Consider the following 20458-nt stretch of genomic DNA (forward strand, 5'->3'; position numbering starts at 1 on the left):
GTGCTCAGTCCAATGGATGGCTGTGAGTCTCTACTTCTGTATTAGTTGGGTACTGTCAGAGCCTCTCACTAGACAGCTATATCAGGCTCCTGTCAGCCACCACTTGCTGGCATACACAATAGTGTCTGGATTTGATGACTGAATATGGGAAGGATTCCCAGGTGGAGCAATCTCTGAATTTTCCTTCCTTTAGTCTCTGCTCCATAGTTAATCTCTACAACTCCTTCCATGGGTATTTTGTTCCCCCTTTTAAGAAGGAACGAAGTATCCACACTTTGGTCTTCCTTCTTCTTGAGTTTCTTGTGGTTTTCTTAAACTTTTGATGGAGACTGGCAGGCTAGTAGCTGAAAGGCAGAGCCATGAGTGTCCTAGGTGACAGCTATACACAGAGGGTTCCTAGGTAAGCAGTGACCAGTGGTGACTGCACAGCGCTGACTGGGCAGGGACACAGCTGGCTCAAAGCACAGAGCACTTGCCACAGAAGTATGAGCACCTCAGACCCACACAGAGCCAGATGTTGTGCTGTGTGCTCATTCCAGCTCACCTACAGCGAAATGGGAGTTAAGACAAGACACCTGGAAGCCTAAGGAGCCAGCTAGTCTGCTGGACTGAGTAGTAGGCAATAGCTTCCAACATAGTGAGAGCTGACACAGAGGCTCTTCTGACTTCCAGGTTTGCTCTGTGGCAAGTATGTCTGCACTCATACGTGTGTGCATGCACAAAGATAAAATAAAAGTGAATTCAAAGGCGCATATAAAATATAACTAAAAAAGAATACATAAACAGTGTGTGGTGGTTTGAATAAAACTGGCTCCTCACAGGCTCGTCTACTTGAGTACTTAGCCTCCAGGGAGTAGAACTCACAGAGATTAGAAGAATTAGGAGATGAGGACTTCTTAGAACCCATGCCAGAACTAGGCTTTCTCACTCTCTACCTGCAGATCAGGATGTAGCTCTCAACTACTTCTTCAGCACCATGCTTGCAAAGCATGCTGCCATGCTCCCCACTACGACGATAATGGACTGGAGCTTAAGCCAGCTCCAATTAAATGTTTTCCTTTATAAGAGTTGCCACAGTCATGGTGCCTCCTCACAGCAATAGAACAGTGACCAGGATGCAGTAACATTGGATTTGAAGTTATTTGAGCTTGATTCTTCCATTCATTTCTGCTTTTGGTTTTGTGGTATTGGGGATCAAGCCTAAAGCCTTACATGTAAAGTGAGCACTCTACCATCTTTTCAATTTGGCATTGTTGGAACATACCACAGTTTCCCAAAGAAAAGCAGGTGTAAGCTATAAGCTGTTCTGAAGTTTTCACTCTGCTCAACTCTGAAAAGCAGCTAAGTATGAGAACAGTTACACATGTCTATGCATACGGATCAGGAAAGAGGAGGGTTCACTGATTGTTAGCAGAGTCTCCTTGCAGGCTAGCTTTGAAACTGCTACATAATGATGATCTTGAACTTCTGACCCATCTTTGTCCACCTCCCATCACTGGGTTTACAAGGTATATACAACCACACCCAATCTGTGGTAACAAGGAGTAAACCTAAGGCTCTATGCACACAAGGTAAGCACTCTGCCACTGAGTAGCCTTGCCAATTATAATTTTAAAGTACTATTTAAAAGAAGATTAAAATAATTGTTACATTCTTTACACGCTGACCCAAGCCTTAGCAAAGAGCTGTACAGTTGAAAAATTAAGTAAAGCATTTGGTTCTAACTAAATCTATCCCATTGACAAACAGTGGAGGCGCAAGCAGTAAAACAGCTACCCGATTAACCAATGCTTATGATTATCTGTATTACTGAGTTTCAGGTGGCTGTGAGCGGCCTCACAGGGATGCTGGAACCAAACTCTGGTTCTCTGGGAGACAGCTAACCCCAACTAACTTCTCACAGAATAAATAGTGGTTACATCCAACTCTGCTCTTCCTTCTCTGTCTTCTGTAACCACTATCATTCATTCATGCTGTGAAAGGAAATACCAGATTGGAAAGCGCAGCAGCAGTGTTCTTTGACAATGGTAAAAGCACTCATTACTTTTCAGAGAGAAAGGGTTACAAACCTTGCTGGAGGGGCTGCGTGTTTACACTGGGGCTCTGACTGGCTGCCTGGGCTGAGCTACCGGCCGTTGTGGCAGTAACAAGTCGGACATAATGAAACTTGCTTCCAGGCACTTGAATCTGCTGGACATTGGGAGCAGTTGCCAGGGGAATGATGGTCTTAAACTGTGATGTGCTCATTCCTCCCACAGTGATGGTCTGCACAGCTGATTTCACTGTCTGTCAAACAATACAAAACAACATGCCTACTGTTAATCTGTTAACTTACAACATCCTAAATCTCATCAACTACGTGCTTGGAAAGAAATGAAGAATAATCTTCAGCTGGAGCTGGAGGGATGATGGCTCAAGGGGTAAGTAAGCCCTCCCCCAGAGAACCAAGAGTTTGGTTCCCAGCATCCATGAAAGGCAACGCGACTCACAACCACCTGAAACTCAAATTTCCAGGGGATCTAATGCCCTCTTCTAGCTTCCACAGGCATGTGTACTTATATGCACAGATCACACACACACATATAACACACAACATACATGTACACACACAACACACACATATACACACACAAAACACACACGTGCGCACATACACATATAGATATGCATACTTAATTTGAGGCAGACCAGGGAAAAGTATATGGGAGGGTTTGGAGAGAGGAAAGGGGAGGGAGAAATTCTGTAATTATATTATAACTTCAAAAGTAAAAAAATAATTAAACCTGAAAACAATATGCAAGAACGCATACCTTGTTGTTGCTGTAAGGTTAACTATGAAAAAAGTATTATTTTTGACTCCCAGAATTAAAAGGGGAATACAGATGTTACTTTATCAAACAAACTATAGCATATAGCATATTTTAGAACATATAATAAAAGAGAAAGGCTATCCTGTTCTTTCATGAAGTGCAGACTATTCTAAAATGCTGCGATACTCACCACCCTGATTCATGATATCAAATACAGTTCAAAATTACCCCAATTTCGGTTGTCTGGAGAGTAACCAATTCTGGGTGTAAGAAATCTGAGTCAAGTTTTAATAATCACTTCAATAATTTTCACCAGATAGTACACTGAGACTTTGCAGGAAGCTAATGAAACATCAGAAGCAGCCAGAAAGCAATCAGTCTCATGAGATGCCCCTAATTTATGAATGACTCATGTGTATCAGAGCCAACACAAGCAAAGGTGAACTGGGTGTGGGTGGTAGACACGGGGCGATCTCAGCACTGCAGAAGCTGAGGCTGGATGCTGTAGGCAACTCATTGAAGCTTTATTTAAAACAATAAATAACTAAAGTAAAGGAAAGGTAGTTAACCTCTTATACAAGATTATTTGATAAGAGATGACACATACCCCTACGTAGTCTAGAGAGTGCTCACACAAGACAACTGTCAAATGGCTAAGGATCTAAATTTTCTCTTCACACTTTCTTCCTGTCTCATAGGGACTTGAGGCAGAGCTGGCAGTAGAGAGCTAGTTTAGACCCTAGGCTTGATTCCCAGCACTGCAAAACAAAAAGGTTTTAAATGCATGTGGGGAGAAATAAAGAGAAGTTTAGTCTGGCTGCTCCTGCACAGCCGTCCTCTAACTCCAGTCCCAGGGGATCCAAAGCCCTCTTCTGGGCTCTGTGGGTACATGTACATACACGATGCACACAGACGCATGAGGACAAAATTCTCACACACGTAAAAGGAAAATCTTCCCAGGTGGTGATGCATGCCTTTAATCCCAGCACTCAGAATGCAGAGGCATGTGGATCTCTAAGTTTGAGGACAGCCAGGGCTACACAGAGAAACCCTATCTCAAAAGAGACTGATCAAACAAATAAAGAAGGAACTCTTAAATAAACTCAGACCTTTTGTTTGTTTGTTTGAGACAGATTTATTTATGTAGCCCTGGCTGTCCCGGAACTTACTCTGTAGACCAGGCAGGCCTTGAATTCACAGAGATCTGCCTGCCTCTGTCTCCCAAGTGCTGGGATTAAAGGCATGCACCACTACTGCCCGGCATACTCAAACATTTTAAAATCTAATGTTAAACTCTCCTGTATCTTAAGCTTGAAGCTACCACTCTTATAAGCTAGACATCACTGGTTTCTAGCTGAAAAACGTCAGCTCTATGTTCTGAATCAAAATACAAGTCTGGTTACATTTTTAAAAATGCATTTCTGTTGTTATTATGTATGTGAGGTATGATGTGTATATTTAAAATGTGTTTTTGTTGCCGGGTGGTGGTGGTGGCGGTGGCGCACGCCTTTAATCCCAGCACTTGGGAAGCAGAGGCAGGCGCAGATTTCTGAGTTCAAGGCCAGCCTGGTCTACAGAGTGAGTTCCAGGACAGCCAGGGCTGTACAGAGAAACCCTGTCTCGAAAAACAAAAATGTGTTTCTGTTATTATTATGTATGTGAGGTATGATGTATATATCTGAGTGCGGACACATGTGTGCCATGACACTGATGTAGAGGTCAGAGGGTATCTCTTAAGAGTGATCACTCATACAGCCTGTACAGGCAACACTTTAACCCACTAAGCCGCTTGGCTGCGCAAGTCAGCTTACACGTCCTACATACAGTTAAATATTGAATAAGTCACATAACTGTGGTCTCCTATCAAATCATCTGACCTTTTTTTGTCACCTCACCCCCTCCTTATTGACTTCCTTTGGGGCTAAATATTTTAAGAGCTTCAGAAAACTTGCTCAGTGGTCCAGTCTTACCTAGAATGCACACACCTAGTCTTTATCCTGACATGTGCATACAAAGAAACATTTAAAAATAATAATCTGTTACATCTGCAAACTTACTCTTACTGCCCTATGTCCTCCATGTTTCTTACTTTACTCTTTGCCTCAAGAATTCACTGTGAAATTTTCTTATATGTGGGTCTACAGACAGGAAATTCTAGAAAGAAAAGCAAAGGAAAGGAAGAAGGAGAAAGGGAGGGAGGAGAGGAAAGGAAGGAAGCAAGCAAGCAAGCAAACAAGCAAAGAGAGAGGCAGGAAGGGAAAGGAGAGAGAGAGCCCTTGTTCTTAACCTGAGCCCTTGTTCTTAACCTGAGCCCTTGTGCTTAACCTGAACCTAAACTGCTGAGTTCTTAATGTCAGTTTTAAAATTTTTGTTTGAAAATCTTTGTATCAGGTCTAGGGATATAGTTCAATGAGCAAAGACTTCCTGAACATATATGAGGTTCCTGGCAAATGGTCCTCTGATATTCATGCACACTTCAATACAAACACAAGTATGCATACACTAAATACACTGTAATAAAAATTAAACACCAACAATATGCAAATCCAGAGAACAGACTCAATGGAAGCCATAACTGCAGCCTGCTCTTACTGGTCTGCTCCCAGTCTCTGAAGAAAATGACAGCCTTTCCTTCCAATTACATCATTACCATCATGCAGTCAGTCATGCAGGGGCTTCAGAGCATAAGATCTGTCAAGATCTGTGTTAACTTTCAGCTTTGCTGTCTGTCCCTGCTCGGACCGCTTCCTGCTGCATGTTTGTGAAGCATTCCCATGAGTTGCCCACCAGAATCAGCTTCATGAGTCCAGAACGCACGTCAGATAGTACATAACTACTCATACTCTAGTCCTGTTTTTCCTCTCCTTTCCTTCTAAGCCATTCCTCACTCTGGTCGCAGTGGCTGTAGGAGGTTCATCACTGCAGTCTTTTTTTCTCTGTGGCTAATGCCACTCCAAAGCACATGTACACAGACACTTCACTCAGGCCCACCTTCTTCAGAGCTCACAGCTGGGCCGACGCCACTGGAGTTGGTGCTTTTGCTCTCCTATGTGGGTCCCAGGAATCAAGCACCTTTACCTGCCGAGTCATCTTACTGCCTCCTATATCCTTTCCGGATTTTGTAATTTTACAAGCATAGAGGTATGTAAAATTAATGTTTTCCCTGCTGTCTTAGTTAGGGTTTTACTGCTGTGAACAGACACCACAACCATAGCAACTCTCATAAGGACAACATTTAATTGGGGCTGGCTTAGAGGTTCAATGGTCCAGTTCATTACCATCAAGGCAGGAGCATGGCAGCATCCAGACAGGCATGGTGCAGGAGGAACTGAGAATTCTACATCTTCAACTGAAGGCTGCTAGCAAAGTACTGACTTCCAGGCAGCTAGGATGAGGGTCTTAAAGCCCACACCCACAGTGACACACCCACTCCAACAAGGCCACACTTCTAAATGGTGCCACTCCCTGGGCCAAGCATATACAAACCATCACACCTACCCTCCATAGAGCTTTAGGTTCCATATATCCATGTTACCCCCATAAGAGTACTGCTCCACATAAAACAGGCATTCAACATATAAGTCATGAGGGTACTGCTCCATATACGACAGGCATTCAACGTATACTTGTAAGTGGCAGATGAAGAAACACCAGGCAGGACCCACCTACCTCTCTCTCCTTTTTTACTTTCTACAACACCTTCTTTTCTTGTAATGGAAAACAGCTGGGTGGGCCAAAAGCACAGTCTGCTCTTCAAGAAAGCCTTGGCTGAGCCAGTGGTATGCTCCAGGAGCATCAGAGTAATTGTAATGTTGATAATTAACTGATTATCCATTGTACTTTGAAACACTATATATAGCAGCAAAAAAATCTGTATATTGTCTTTTCCTCTATAAACTTGCATTTAAATTCTATAACCTCTAAAAAAGTTTATTGTGCCATTGCACTTAATCCCGGAACTCAGGAGGCAAAAGCAGGGCATCTCTATGAATTCAAGGCCAACATGGTCTACAAAGCAAGTTCGAGGACAGAGATACCAAAGGAGACTGTCTCAAGTGTACACACACACACACACACACACACACACACACACACGCACACACACACACACAGAAGGGAGGGTGCAGATGGGGAGAGAGAGAAGGAGAGAGAAGGGAAGGAGGGGAGATGAGGAGAGAGATGGGGGGAAAAGAGAGAGAGAGAGAGAGATGTAAAGTACATTTCTAATCATGGAAATCTTCTCTAACACTTCCATACCTTCTTTGTTTTTCAGACCAGTCTTACGCTGTAGCCCTGGCTAACCTGGTCTTAATTTTGTGGCAATCATTCTGTCTCAGCCTCCAGGTACTAGGATGCATTTTTTTTTTTTTACATTTAGTTATTTATTTGAGATATAAATATACATGTACATACCATTACATCAGTATGAAGGTCAGAGGACAATTTGAAGAAGTCAGTTCTCTCTTTCTCCCAGGTGAGTCCTAAGGATCAAATCAAAGACTTTTCCCTGCTGGGCCACTGTCCTGGCCCCAGTGATAAAGATTTATTCATTTTGAGACAAGGTTTCACTATGGAGCTTCTCTGGCTGGCCTTAAACTCACCATGTAGACCAGGCTGGCTTTATACTCACAGAGCTCTGTTTGCCTCTGCCTCTATTGGACAGGGGTTAAAGACATGCACCACCATGCCAGGAACAATTTTTAATAGTATATTTACAAACTCTTTCTTTTTATGACTTTCAATATGCTTACGTTGAAATCATTTCAAAACAGTTTGTTATAGTCAAAATAAGTTTTAGTATACACCTAATGGTAACCACAAAGCAATACTCTTCAACAGAGACCAAAATAAAGAATCAAAACACATTACTAGAATAAAAGTCCTTAACCAAAAAGGAAGAGAGTAAGAAAGACAGAAACAAAGAAGCAAGCAGTAACAGAACAACAAAACAGGTTACCTAAGTGTACCAACCTTACATGTGGAACTGTTCTATTGAAATGACTAACTGAATGAAAAACAAAGCCCAGCTGCATGTTGCTCGGAAGAAGCTCACTTCACTTCTAACACAGAAGAACACACACGGGCAGAAGATTATATTCCAAGCAAACAACCCAAAAGAAACAGGAGTAGCCATGTTTATATTAAGTAAAATAGATTTCAATTCAAAAAAACAGTAAAGAGAAACAGGGAAGATCCACTGTATTAAGATCAAGGAGTCAAAGGGTGAAGTGTTAATTTAGCAAAAAGAAAACAATAACAAATATATAGTAATACAGTGTCAAAGCAGGAAGAGAGACTCCAGTGCAGTAACAGCAAGGAACCACAATACCCGACTGCCAGGAATGCACACATCATCAGACAGAAATCCAAGAAAAGCATCAGTTAAGCTGCACCCTAGACCAACTGGACCTAACAGACACCAACAGAATACTGCCCCAGACTTGCAAATTACGTGCTTTTCTCATTACCACATACAACAGTTCCTAAGATATATATATATATATATATATATATATATATATATATATATATATCATGTAGTCCTGAAAATACAGCTCAACAAAATGTAAAACCTGAGATCACACCTCGAGTCTTTCCAACCTCAATGCAAAAAAAACTAAAAATCTGTAAGATAATAAAACTTTGGAAACTATACAAATACATGAAAAACTTAAAATGTATTCTCTTTCTTTTATTTTACTTTTTGAGATGGTCTTACTACTTACTTAGTCCAGGCTGGCCTTGAACTTCTCTATCCTCCTGCCTCAGCCTCTTAAATATAGGGATTACATACAGGTATGCACCACCACATCGGCCTAGTTGTTCTGAAATAACAGATTACAGAAACCAAGAGGAAATACTTTAAATTCCTTGAAACAATGAAAATGGAAATATATCACAATAAAAACCTCGAAAGATCTCAAACGCACAACTTATGTTACATTTTAAGGAACTAGAAACTCAGAACAAACCAGATCCTAGGTTAGGAGAAAGAAATAACAAAGATCACAACAGGGCTGGTGAGATGGCTCAGCGGGTAAGAGCAGACTACTCTTCCAAAGGTCGTGAGTTCAAATCCCAGCAACCACATGGTGGCTCACAACCATCTGTAATGAGATCTGATGCCCTCTTCTGGTGGTTTGAAGACAGCTATAGTGTACTCATTTATAATAATAAATAAATCTTTAAAAAAATAAAAGATCACAACAAAAATAAATGCATGACAGACTAAAAGCTACAAAAGTCAATTTAAAAAAAAGAACTAGTTTTTCTTTTTTAAAAGATTTATTTATAGCCAGGCGGTGGTGGCACACGCCTTTAATCCCAGCACTTGGGAGGCAGAGGCAGGTGGATTTCTGAGTTCAAGGCCAGCCTGGTCTACAGAGTGAGTTCCAGGACAGCCAGGGCTACACAGAGAAACCCTGTCTTGAAAAAAACAAAAAAACAAAAAAACAACAAAAAAAGATTAATTTATTATTATATGTAAGAACACTGTAGCTGTCTTCAGACACACCAGAAGAGGGCATCAGATCTCATTACAGGTGGTTACGAGCCACCATGTGGTTGCTGGGATTTGAACTCAGGACCTTCGGAAGAGAAGTCAGTGCTCTTAACCACTAAGCCATCTCTCCAGCCCCCATTTTTTTCTTTAGGAAAAAAAAAAGCATTTGATAAATGCTTAGGTATAGTAAGAAAAGATAAAACTCAAATAAAATCAGAGACAAAAATGCAGACACCTGGGTGTGGTGGCACAGGCCTTTGATTCCAGCACTCAGGAGCAGACGCAGGAACATCAACACCAGCCTGGTCTACACAGCAAGCGGGAGGATAACCAGAGCTACATAACAGAGAGACCGACCTTGTCTCAAAAGAAAAAGTAAAACAAACAAAAAACCATTTCTGAGCACTGTGCCTCAGGCCTGTGACTCCAACGCTTGGAAGGAGTTCCAGGCTAGCCTGGCCTACAAAGTGAGACTTGAAAGAAGTCAAGAAGACAAGTGGGCAAGGTGGCTCAATGGTAAGGGTGCTTACCCAAAGCCTGACAGACTGAGCTCAAGTCCTAGGACCCATATGGTAGGAGGAGAGAAGCAATTCCTGACTCACAGGCACGTGTGATGTGGGTACACATGCCCTAGCATCTGAGGGGCCAAGGCAGGAGGACTGCGACTCCAAGTCACCCTGGCAACTAAGTAAGGATGAGGTCAGCCCAGGCAAAAGGAGTGACTGCGACCACCATCACAGGGACGCGGGGGATCATCAGGAATTATTATGAACAACTATTCAACGCAACAAAAACAACTGGTAAGAAACACAGGAGCCTGAACACAGGTGCCTTACTATGAGTGGAAAGACCAACACCAAGCCTGAGGCTGAGTCAGCTTCCACATCAGCATCAAATCCTTTCTTCCATCCTCCCATCAAAGACCACATAGTTTCCACGCAAAACATTCAACTAAAACACTTGCAGCACATACAAATTTTGGTTAAATTAGTATAAAAAATGTAAAAGAATTATTCAAAACTTATTCTATGTGGCCAATATTATTCTGACACCAAAAGCAAATAAGAATACAACCAAAAAAACAAAGAAAAGAAAAAAAAACAAAACTGAAAAAAGCTATAGACAAGTATATTTGACAAACAAACATGCAAAAATCCTCAACCAAATACTATCAATTGAGCAAGGTCATTACTACAGTGTCTGCCTAGCAAGTGTGAAGCCTGACTGAGGTCCCTATAACCATGAAACAACTACAGCAGCAACAGCCAACACCTTAGAAGCACCATTAGAGCACAGGGGCTGAGGGAAGAGAGCAGTCGAGAGCTGGAGGCTAACCCCGGCTACACCTCGCTCCAAGACAAGTTGTACTGTAAAATAAGGCACAAAGAGTAACATGTCCATCAGCAAGTGGAGTGCAGCCAACCACAGGGTCCCCTCAACAGATACAAAGAGAGTTTTAGGAAACTTAGTAACCCTTTGTTGATAAAGCTCTCATGAAATTACACATGGAAGGAACATAATTATATGAGACCACATTATACCCAGAAGGAACATACTCAATCATGTGAGACCATATTATCACAGAACAAACATAATCATATGAGACCATATCCAAAAATCCAACAGCTAGCACTCTACTCATGAGGAAGAACTTTCTAATATCTCAAGGAATAAAAATGCTTATTTTCACTACTTTTACTGAGTAAAAGTGCTCCAAGCCTAACACAGATCAATCAGGGAAAAGAAAAAGACACTATTCGTACTGGAAAAGAGGAAGTCAGATTGTTACTATAGGTAGATGACACACAGAAAACCTAATGGTAAACAATAAACTCCTCGAGTGTCAAGACACACAATCCACAGTTAAAATGCACAGTCCTGCTGGAGGCCAACAGCAGCAAACTATCTGAGATAGACACCAGGAAAGCGATCACACAACAGTCACTAACACAAACACACAAAACCAAACCACACAATACTAATAATGCATATATTTAACCAGAAAAGTGAAGAGTTCTACAATAAAAACTATAAAACATTGATTACATGAAACTGGATAGTACAGCTTGGTGATAAAACACAGGCTCAGAATACGTGATACCTTTTGGTTCAATCCCCAACACCAAAATAATTTTTACACTGGGATCAGGGAAAGGTAGGGGCAGACAGACACACATCTTTCTCTCTCTTTTTTTTTTTTTTTTAGTTTTTTCTGTGTAGCCCTGGCTGTCCTGGAACTCACTCTGTAGACCAGGCTGGCCTCGAACTCAGAAATTCACCTGCCTCTGCCTCCCAAGTGCTGGGATTAAAGGCGTGTGCCACCACTGCCCAGCCACATCTTTCTCTTAAGACATGAATCCCAAGCTAATATCTGAGACTGGGTGACCTTGAACTTGTGGCCATAAGCCTCCACCTCCCCAGGAGCTCAGGTTAAGGTGTGTGCAGTCGTGCCCACCTTTACACACTGCTACAGACTCCATGTGAGCTAGACGAGCACTGGGTCAACAGTCCTAGGGTGAAAATTAACCCTTAATTCCAATGTCCCACTGTGGTCACTGTTTTGTGGTATTTTATATGCATGTTGTGTCAGGAAACGTTCATGAGCCCCAAAAGCCTCCCAAGGAGCCGATTCCTATGCAATCACATTAGGATCCCTTTACTCAAGCTCAAGCTTGGGCTCCCTGCCAATCCTGACACAGCAGGAAGGTGGAGTCCTGAGCCTAGTTTCAGGCAAGCATTTACAGAGACAGAGTAGGTATCTAGCCTGACACACATCTGATTTGGGGGGAGGGGAGTGTCATTATGGCCTTTAACCTAATTGGTTGGGGGCTAGAGAGATGGTTCAGTGGTTAAGAGCACTGACTGTTCTTCCAAAGGTCCTGAGTTCAAATCCCAGCAACCACATGGTGGCTCACAATCATCTGTAATGAGATCCGACGCCCTCTTATGGTACATCTGAAAACAGCTACAAGTGAACTTACATACTATAATAATAATAATAAAAAAATTGGCTGTTGCTGGGAGCCAAACCATAAACTTAACTTCTACTTTCCTCTTGATTGGTGGTCATTAGGAAGTAAAGAGTCAGGAATGGGCTTGTAACCTGGGGGTGCAGATTTGTTGGGGTATAACCTGGAAACTGGTGCTGGGTACCAGCCTGTTAGTTAATTTGAGTTCAGCCTTAGGTCAGGTTCTCTAGATAGAGTTTGAACCCAAAAGATTTGGTCTCTCAACACATATTAATGTTAATGAGTAAACTGTGAGAACTTTTCATACTCATCTTAATCCCTCATTTGTTTTTCTTGCTGGGTGTTAACTCAGATCCACAGAATTGAACAAGTATCAGAAGTAGGTATTTAACACTGTGCTAATACATGGAATTTTAAGGATTTTTTTATTTCTTTTTAAGTTATAAGAATCCTATTTTTGCAGTTACCAAAGAGGAAGCCAGGTATTATCAGGGGTATCGTGTATTCTCTGGAACTGCCATGTAATCACTCTCTGCCTTTTGAATTAATTAGTTTTGCATGGTAAAACACTGGGCTTAAGAAACTGAAATATACCATAACAAACATTCCTAAAAAGAAATACTATGATTTTCCAACTAAAGGTACACTGGAAGCAAGAAAAAAAAAAGGATATAATTGGTAAGATTTAAAGACAAGAGAAATAAAACACAGCATTTCATGACTTCAGTGCTTGTTTGCATGTCTAATAAATACCTATGAAATTCATGATTACTTAGAAAATGCAATAGAAGAAATCTGTCCTCCAGCAAGTGACAACTGTAGGTCAAGTGGGCTGAGAAAGCAGACATCATGATGCTCTGCAGTGGAAGGTGTGACGTTACAGTGAGGACTGTTGGAGATGTTAACAAAACAAGGTTGTCACCAAGCCTACACAGGGAGAGATGCTAGGAGAAGAAATGAGACCCGAGAGACTCAACACCACACAGAGAAGTGAACAGGAGGACCAGAACTGAGCAGAGAGGTAGAGCTAGCCACATGGTGGCACATAATGCCAAGGTTAGTTGGGGTAAGCTAGATAGCTGGCTGGGAGATGGTCTTGAGTTCATGGCCAAGCCTGGGCTTTACAGAAAGACTCTGAAGACAGAACAAAGCAAAACAAAAGAATAGCCTTTTCTGTATAAATCTTAGTAGCGAACACATGTGAACACATACATCAGTCTACCTGTAATAATGAAAATTCTGCAAAGAGCTTCTAATGCTGTCATCTAATATTCTGATGAACTCCCTGAGATGAAAACCTTATCTTTCTATCTTTCAGCCCCAGTGCGTGAAGTGCATGAGACAAGAAGCTGAGTCCATGCTGTTATAGAAAACATCGTCTATATGAATATACTACTTTGTATCTGGATGATGACTTTAATAAGCTGTATGATGTCATATTTATATATTATAGAGAGCAAACATTCAATGTTGTTTTACTTATGAATAGCTACAAATCAAGGAGGAAGTTGACAACAAAAGACAGTGTATTTCCAGACTCATAGGGTGGCATCTAACAGAAAAAAAAAAAAGATGTGACTTTTAAAATATACCTGCTTATATGTTTTTACACATTAATAAATGTATAATGATAATTGTAAGTCTCAGCGAAGTAAGTTAGATACTTGCCACCTTAGAATGAAAACAAATCGTGGAAAGTTTGCAAATGCTTTGAATAAAATGAAGTTAAACTCAGATATACTGATAGAGTGCTTAGCACGCCTGACATCCTTTTCTAGTCCTCAGTGGTACCTCGTGGGAGCTAGCATCTCCATAAGTAGATACTTTAGCATTTTACACTACAAAGTCACTGCATCTTACCCAAAGAGTAATTTTGCTAAATACTAGCTTAAGAGTAACTAACCACATCATATATATTCTTCACTAAAAACTTGTATTTATATTCATACAGGCCATAAAAGTCACCAATGATTACTCTGTTGCCAAGTGTTTCAAGTAAAATCTTCACTAGCCAAAATTCCTTGCTTGTGGTTGAGGGCAGAGGTCAGTAGTAGAGCACTTGCCAAATCCTCAGCACCAAACAAACTAATAAAACAAGTGATTATCCTGCCTAAAAACCCCTCTGGGGAGGCAGAAGCAGGAGGATTTTAGGTCCTAGGCCACCCAAGGCTACACAGTAGACTCAGTCCTAAACAAACCAACAAGCAAAAAAAAAATCTGATTAGTAAATTAATCCTGTATTCACCGAGTACCTATTAACTGCTTAGGGATATATGAAAACTAAAACTAAAATACTTGAGAAGTTACTTGTAAGACAATAAAAGTATCAGCCACAATATTTGGCATTTGGGGCTAATTTTCTTTTTTTACCTTATTTGGTGACTTCAAAGGTGAGATGGCTATCTTATTTGGTGTCTGTGTTGTAGAATTTAAAGTTGATCCAATAACACCACTTTCTGATATTGTTATAGTCTTTGATGGAGTTCCAGGAGTAGACTGTGAAAGAACCCTACCTGCAAATGAAAGGGAACACGTCAGATAATGAGTTTTAGTAATAATTAAAAAGAATTTACACAGTGATGATATCTACATATATTTAGTTTCATATATCAATATAGGACTTTAGAGACATTAGTGAGACCCTAATGAACAATAGGGAGAAACAAAACAAAGTTTCTTAATAAAATCTAAAATTAGATTACCTAACAGTGCCCCCTGAACCATAGTTAAGCTAGATCCATCAGAGAGAGAGAGAGAGAGAGAGAGACAGAGAGAGAGAGAGAGAGAGAGAGAGAGAGAGAGAGAGAGAGAGAGCCCACGAGTACGAGCGTGCTCGGGACACCTCAGGACTTAGGCCCCAAGTCTTCTTCATCTCTATACAATAGCTGTCTTCCTGCTTGAACTTAAATCATGTAGAGAAAATGAAAACCAAGAGTTCTGTAGGAAGGCAGCTTAGTTGGCAGAGTGCTCACCAAGCATGCAGAAAGCCATGAGAACCTCATAAACCTCATAAAGATGGAACACCCCTGGAGAGGTAAAGCCCTGAGGATCCCAGGACTTTCTCAGCACCAGAGGAACTCAAAAATTATACAGACACTTACAAAACAGTTACTGGGACCAGAGAGATGGCTCCGTGGTTAAGAACACATGCTGTTCTTCCAGAAAACCAGAGTCAGATCCCAATACCCACATCAGGAGGCTGCAGCTCCTTGTAGCTTCACCTCTGGGGGATCTGATGCCCTCTTCAGGCCTCTGACCCAAACAAATGAAAGTATACAATCAACGTAATTTTAAACATTTAAAAACTATTTTAAAGTAATTTTTAAATGTTTCTTTAGGGGGTTGTGGGATGGCTCAGTGGTTAAGAGCACTGAGTGCTCTTCCAGAGGTTCTGAGTTCAATCCCCGGCAACCACATGGTGGCTCACAACCATCTATAATGGGATCTGATGCCCTCTTCTGATGTGTCTGAAGACAGCTACCATGTACTCACATACATAAAATAAATAAATTAATCTTTAAAAAAATGTTTCTTTAGTTTAACATATGTATATGTCCTTTGCAAAGCAAATGCCTGTAGACATTTTGAGCCTAAAGCTCAAAAAACCATTTTAAAGAGTTTCATACAAATATTCATTGCTTTAGTTATTAATATAATTTCCTATTAAGTGGATATTATCCTTCAGGAAACATTCTTTTGCTTTTTAACAGTTTTATACATTTGTGTGAGTATGTGTTTAACTTGTAACCAAAGACTTAAAGTTGAGTACAAAAGTAAAACTTCCTTTGCAATACAGAACTCACTGGTCAGCATGAGCTCTGATACACATAACCAATGTGGTAAACAAAAAAAACTTCTTAAAACTTAAAAAAAATGCTACTCAGAGAAACACTGTCTCAGAAAAAAAAAAAACAAAAAAAAAACTGAAAATGGGCTGAAGACTGAAGACATGGCTCAGCAGTTAAGAGCACTGACTGCTCTTCCAGAGGTCCTGAGTTCAAATCCCAGCAACCACATGGTGGCTCACAACCATATGTAATGGGATCTGATGCCCTCTTCTAGTGTGTGTGAAGACAGCTACAGTGTACTCATATATATAAAATAAATAAAAATCTTTTTAAAAATTGAAAATAGCATAGTCAATAATAAAAACACTATTACTTTAAATATTACAAAATAATAATATTAAAATGACTTCAGTTAAACTGAGATTTGACAGTGGTATTTTATACTATTTAGAAACTATCATGAAGGGCTGGTGAGATGGTTCAATGGTTAAGAGCACTGACCACTCTTCCGAGGGTCCTGAGTTCAAATCCCAGCAACCACATTGTGGCTCATAACCACCCGGAATGAGATCTGATGACGCCCTCTTCTGGTGCGTCTGAAGACAGCTACAGTGTACTTATTTATAATAATAAATAAATCTTTGGACCATAGTGAGCAGGGACTGAGTGAGCGGAGTCTACTAGAGTGAGCAGAGGTCCTAAAAGTCAATTCCCAGCAACCAGATGAAGGCTCACAACTGTCTGTACAGCTACAGTGTGTACTCATATATATAAAATAAATAAATCTCTTAAAAAAAAAAAAGAAACTACCATTAACATCATTAGTTATTATGGTTACTGACACTGTTATTTTTATAAGTATACTTATTTATGGTATAGGTTAAGGCTAAAATGTTAGGTAAAAACTTACTATCTGAAATTGCTTTATAACAATACCCAGATGGAAGGGATGAGGGCATATGAAATGAGATTGGTTAAGACTTAATGATTGTTCAAGCTGATTGAAGATGTAATCAAATTTCATTAAGTGAATTTCCTTAAAAAGTAAAAACTATATGCACATGTGTGTGTGTTCACAGGTTTGCTGCACACCTCCAGCCTTGTGTGTGTCTAAGTATGGGTTTGTGCAAGTGAGTACAGTGCCCTGGGGGAACAGCAGGGCAGGAGTTATGGCCTATTGTAGGCCACCGTATGTGCATGCTGGAGCCAGGCTGGTACACACTCTTACCCACTAAGCCATCTCTCCAAACTCTTGAAAAACCCTTACAGACAATCTCAATTACTGAAGATAATTAACACGTAGGTGGGGGCACTTAAAGTGACCTCATTTAAAATAGAGCAAACATTATATAGCAAAGAACTGACAAAATGGTTCCGAGGGGGAAAGTGCTTCCCATGCACACCTGATGAGCCGAGAGGAAGAACCAGGCAAACAAACCCTAAAGCTTGTCCTTGATGTCCACACACCAACACAGTATAATTGAAAATTTGAAGCAAACCATAAATATGGAAGGAAACTAAAAGCAAATTGACCTTCTTTCTGCTTTTTATCTTACAAGTCCTCCTGTCCACTGTGCTACTCGCTGATCCCCGCCCCTTACCATGGCAACTGCAGTGTGCTGCCTGCCACTGTGACCTGAGGTTCCCCTGGGAAACAAGGCTGTTGAGGGTGCCTTCGGGCCTCGGTAGACCAGCTAGAAGTCATCTCCTTGCACTCAGGGACAACAGTTAAAATTACAGGTGCAGGAAGGCGGACTAGAAGTGAAAGCAGAAGCCCCATAGGAACTGTAGTCCTCTGAGTTACCCAGTGGACCAGCTGAGGTGCTGGAGCACCCTAAACTCAAGAACTTGGCAAGATGGCCCCATGGTCAGTGCCCCAGGGTAGGAATTAAGAATCAGTGGCCAGTCAATATTCCTGTTTGCAGATCTCACTCTTTTGGGGTAGAGGCAGAGGTTACTGTAGAGTAAACCTAGGGTCTAACACTCTAGGCAAGCGCTTTATCACTAAGTTATAGCCCAGCATACAAACCTTATATTAAGGACTGTTTTTTACAATACTTAATGTCAGCTTGGAGTATGATGGTCTCACATGCTTGAGACTTTCCCTTCTGCCTCAGTGGAAAGTGACTCCATTTTGTGACTAGGTCTCCTGGATCCCTCCCTGGGTTCTGGATACCCCCAAATAGGCTGCACCTGTAATTCCTTTACTTTTTCCCTAGGTTTTTAAGGCTGGTGAGAGAGTTCTGTGGGTAAAGGTGCCTGTGCCAAACCTGAGGCAATGGACCCAAACCCCACATGTTGGAAGACAGGAGAGTGCCTCAAGTTGCCCTGTGACCTCCACAGATACTCGAAGGCACATAAGAGCTTACACTCAACTTGCATTGGGATATTTCATGACATACTTTAAATTCAGGGTTTTTGTTGTTGCTTTTGTTTTTTTAAGGAATCTACTAGATTTTTCTCCAGGGAATATTTGATTTTCCTTTTATTTTTTTAATATTTCGTCATTTAGGGTGTTCTCAGATCTGGCTGTTCACAGGCCAGGTGCATGCAGAAATCAGAGGACACCCTGGAGAGGTCAGTTATTTCCTGCTTCTCTGTAAACTTAATACTGACAGGTCAAAGCCAAGAAATGAATCAAGCAAAGAATATTTTAAGCAAGAATGTGAAAAGATCGAATTTGTACTTTAGAGAAACGAGGTATACATTGGTAAATCCATCTCCACTGAGAAACCCCCAATTTAAAAACAATCTTCCCATGTTTTGCAAAGGCATCAACTGCACTAGGGAAGCTGTGCCAGAAGATCAGTGCAAGTTCTAAAGCCAGCCTGCGCTACAGAACGGACACCAGGCTAGTCAGGGCTACAGAGCAAGATCCTGGCTCCCGCCCCCTCTGCAAACTAAACTCTGTGCACACAACTCCAGAGACACAACAGAGACTGAGCATTGTGTCTGCAATTGCAAGGCAAAGCTGGGACTAACTTGCAACATTCTACAAGTGACCCAAGGACTGAACAGCAGCATCCATGAGAGTCATCCACGATAATCAGGGACAGCTGTGTGGCTTTGGATTTTGTTGTTGTTTTATATTAATGTAAATTGATATCAAGGTCTGAAGCACAGAAAACCTTTCTACTGAACTACATTCCTAACAGAGTATCTGAAATCTAAATATCTGAAGTGAAAAAGCTACTGATAATGATACATTTTGAAGTATATACAAAAAGGAACTGGGTAACATTATGGAGAGTGCTGGCAAATGTACTATAGCTTAAATTCTGTTATATTTTGATAACAATTATTTGATAACATGACAATTTCACATTCATAAAGAATTTCATGTGCAGCCAGAGAAACTGGGTTATGATTTACTATGTGTGTGTGTGTTTTTTAAGAATATTTATTTACACCATCACTGTCTTCAGACACACTAGAAGAGGAGATCGGATTCTATTACAGATAGTTGCAAGCCACCATGTGGTTACTGGGATTTGAACTCAGGACCTCTGGAAGAGCAGTCAGTGGTCTTAACCACTGAGCCGTCTCTCCAGCCCCACTATTTTGTGCTTTCTCTTTGTTGTCTTATTCTTTGTCCTGGTTTATTGGATTTTTGTTGTTGTTGTTGTCGTTGTTCTTAGCCTACTTGTTTTCTAAGAGAGAGGAAGAAGATGGGAGTTGTGGGGAGAGGATCTGAAAGGAGCTGGGGGGAAAGAGCTAAGTGGAAGGAGCTAGAGAGAAGCTGGGGGAACCACAATCAAAATATATTGAATAAAAAAAATGTTTCAATAAAAAAAGAGTACAAAACAACAAACAAATAAGCTATAATTATGTTAAAACATTTTAAAGTGACAGAGAGCCTTTTCTAAATCTAGGACAGACACACACACAAAGCTGACAAACTATAAGGACAGATAACCTGTGACGACGGGTGGAGGTGCTTGAGTTGTCTGTCCCGTAACTGCTTTGCTATTAATTGGTTTTGCAAAAATCAGCTTCGTGATCACTGGACCTGAGGTTGGTGTCCGTGGCTTCTTAGCAATCTGAAACATAAATAACCATGAAGATACCTGTAAAACATGTGTGCAGTAAAACAAGATAACATTCATACATAGTAGTACAGTAAAGTCAGGTCATTTAGCAAATGTATCTATGTATTAATGAATAAAACATTTAAAGTAAATCCACTCACTAAAATATTAATATGATCATTGTGTATAAGCACATGTGTCCTAATACCTCTGCTTTCCAATAAATCCCTAGTCTCTCTGAAACATGCAGATGGTGAAAACAGTAAAGTTTACTAATAATGTTTAATAATGAGAGTCTACATACAATATTAGTTTCCAACTAGGCTATTCAGTAATAAAAAGATGGAGTTTTAAAAATACA

At 40.7% G+C, this 20458-nt stretch overlaps 1 protein-coding gene, 1 long non-coding RNA gene and 1 other non-coding gene across 11 annotated transcripts in view; 2 read left to right on the plus strand and 1 right to left on the minus strand.

Moving 5' to 3' along the window:
• The window catches only part of Lin54 (lin-54 DREAM MuvB core complex component), a 60606-nt gene that overhangs the window by 17429 nt on the left and 22719 nt on the right, over positions 1-20458 (minus strand). For 8 of the 9 annotated variants that reach the window (XM_031336963.1, XM_031336959.1, XM_031336962.1 and 5 more), the window contains 3 exons: positions 19986-20109; positions 14652-14794; positions 2070-2286 (listed from right to left, as the gene is read on the minus strand). In XM_031336963.1, coding sequence (XP_031192823.1) covers positions 2070-2286; positions 14652-14794; positions 19986-20109 — 484 coding nt within the window. Of the gene's footprint in view, positions 1-2069; positions 2287-8536; positions 8636-14651; positions 14795-19985; positions 20110-20458 lie in introns of all 9 variants that reach the window. The other variant, XM_031336965.1, reaches the window with a different exon arrangement.
• Positions 15997-16123, plus strand: LOC116071855. Its single transcript, XR_004111203.1, has one exon. It is a non-coding gene; the product is annotated as a small nucleolar RNA SNORA40 (small nucleolar RNA).
• On the plus strand, positions 17754-19412 carry LOC116067944. The gene is made up of 2 exons (XR_004109369.1): positions 17754-17936; positions 18841-19412. It is a non-coding gene; the product is annotated as an uncharacterized LOC116067944 (long non-coding RNA).

This window comes from Mastomys coucha, unplaced genomic scaffold (genome assembly GCF_008632895.1).
Source record: "Mastomys coucha isolate ucsf_1 unplaced genomic scaffold, UCSF_Mcou_1 pScaffold22, whole genome shotgun sequence".
Taxonomy (NCBI): Eukaryota; Metazoa; Chordata; class Mammalia; order Rodentia; family Muridae; genus Mastomys; species Mastomys coucha.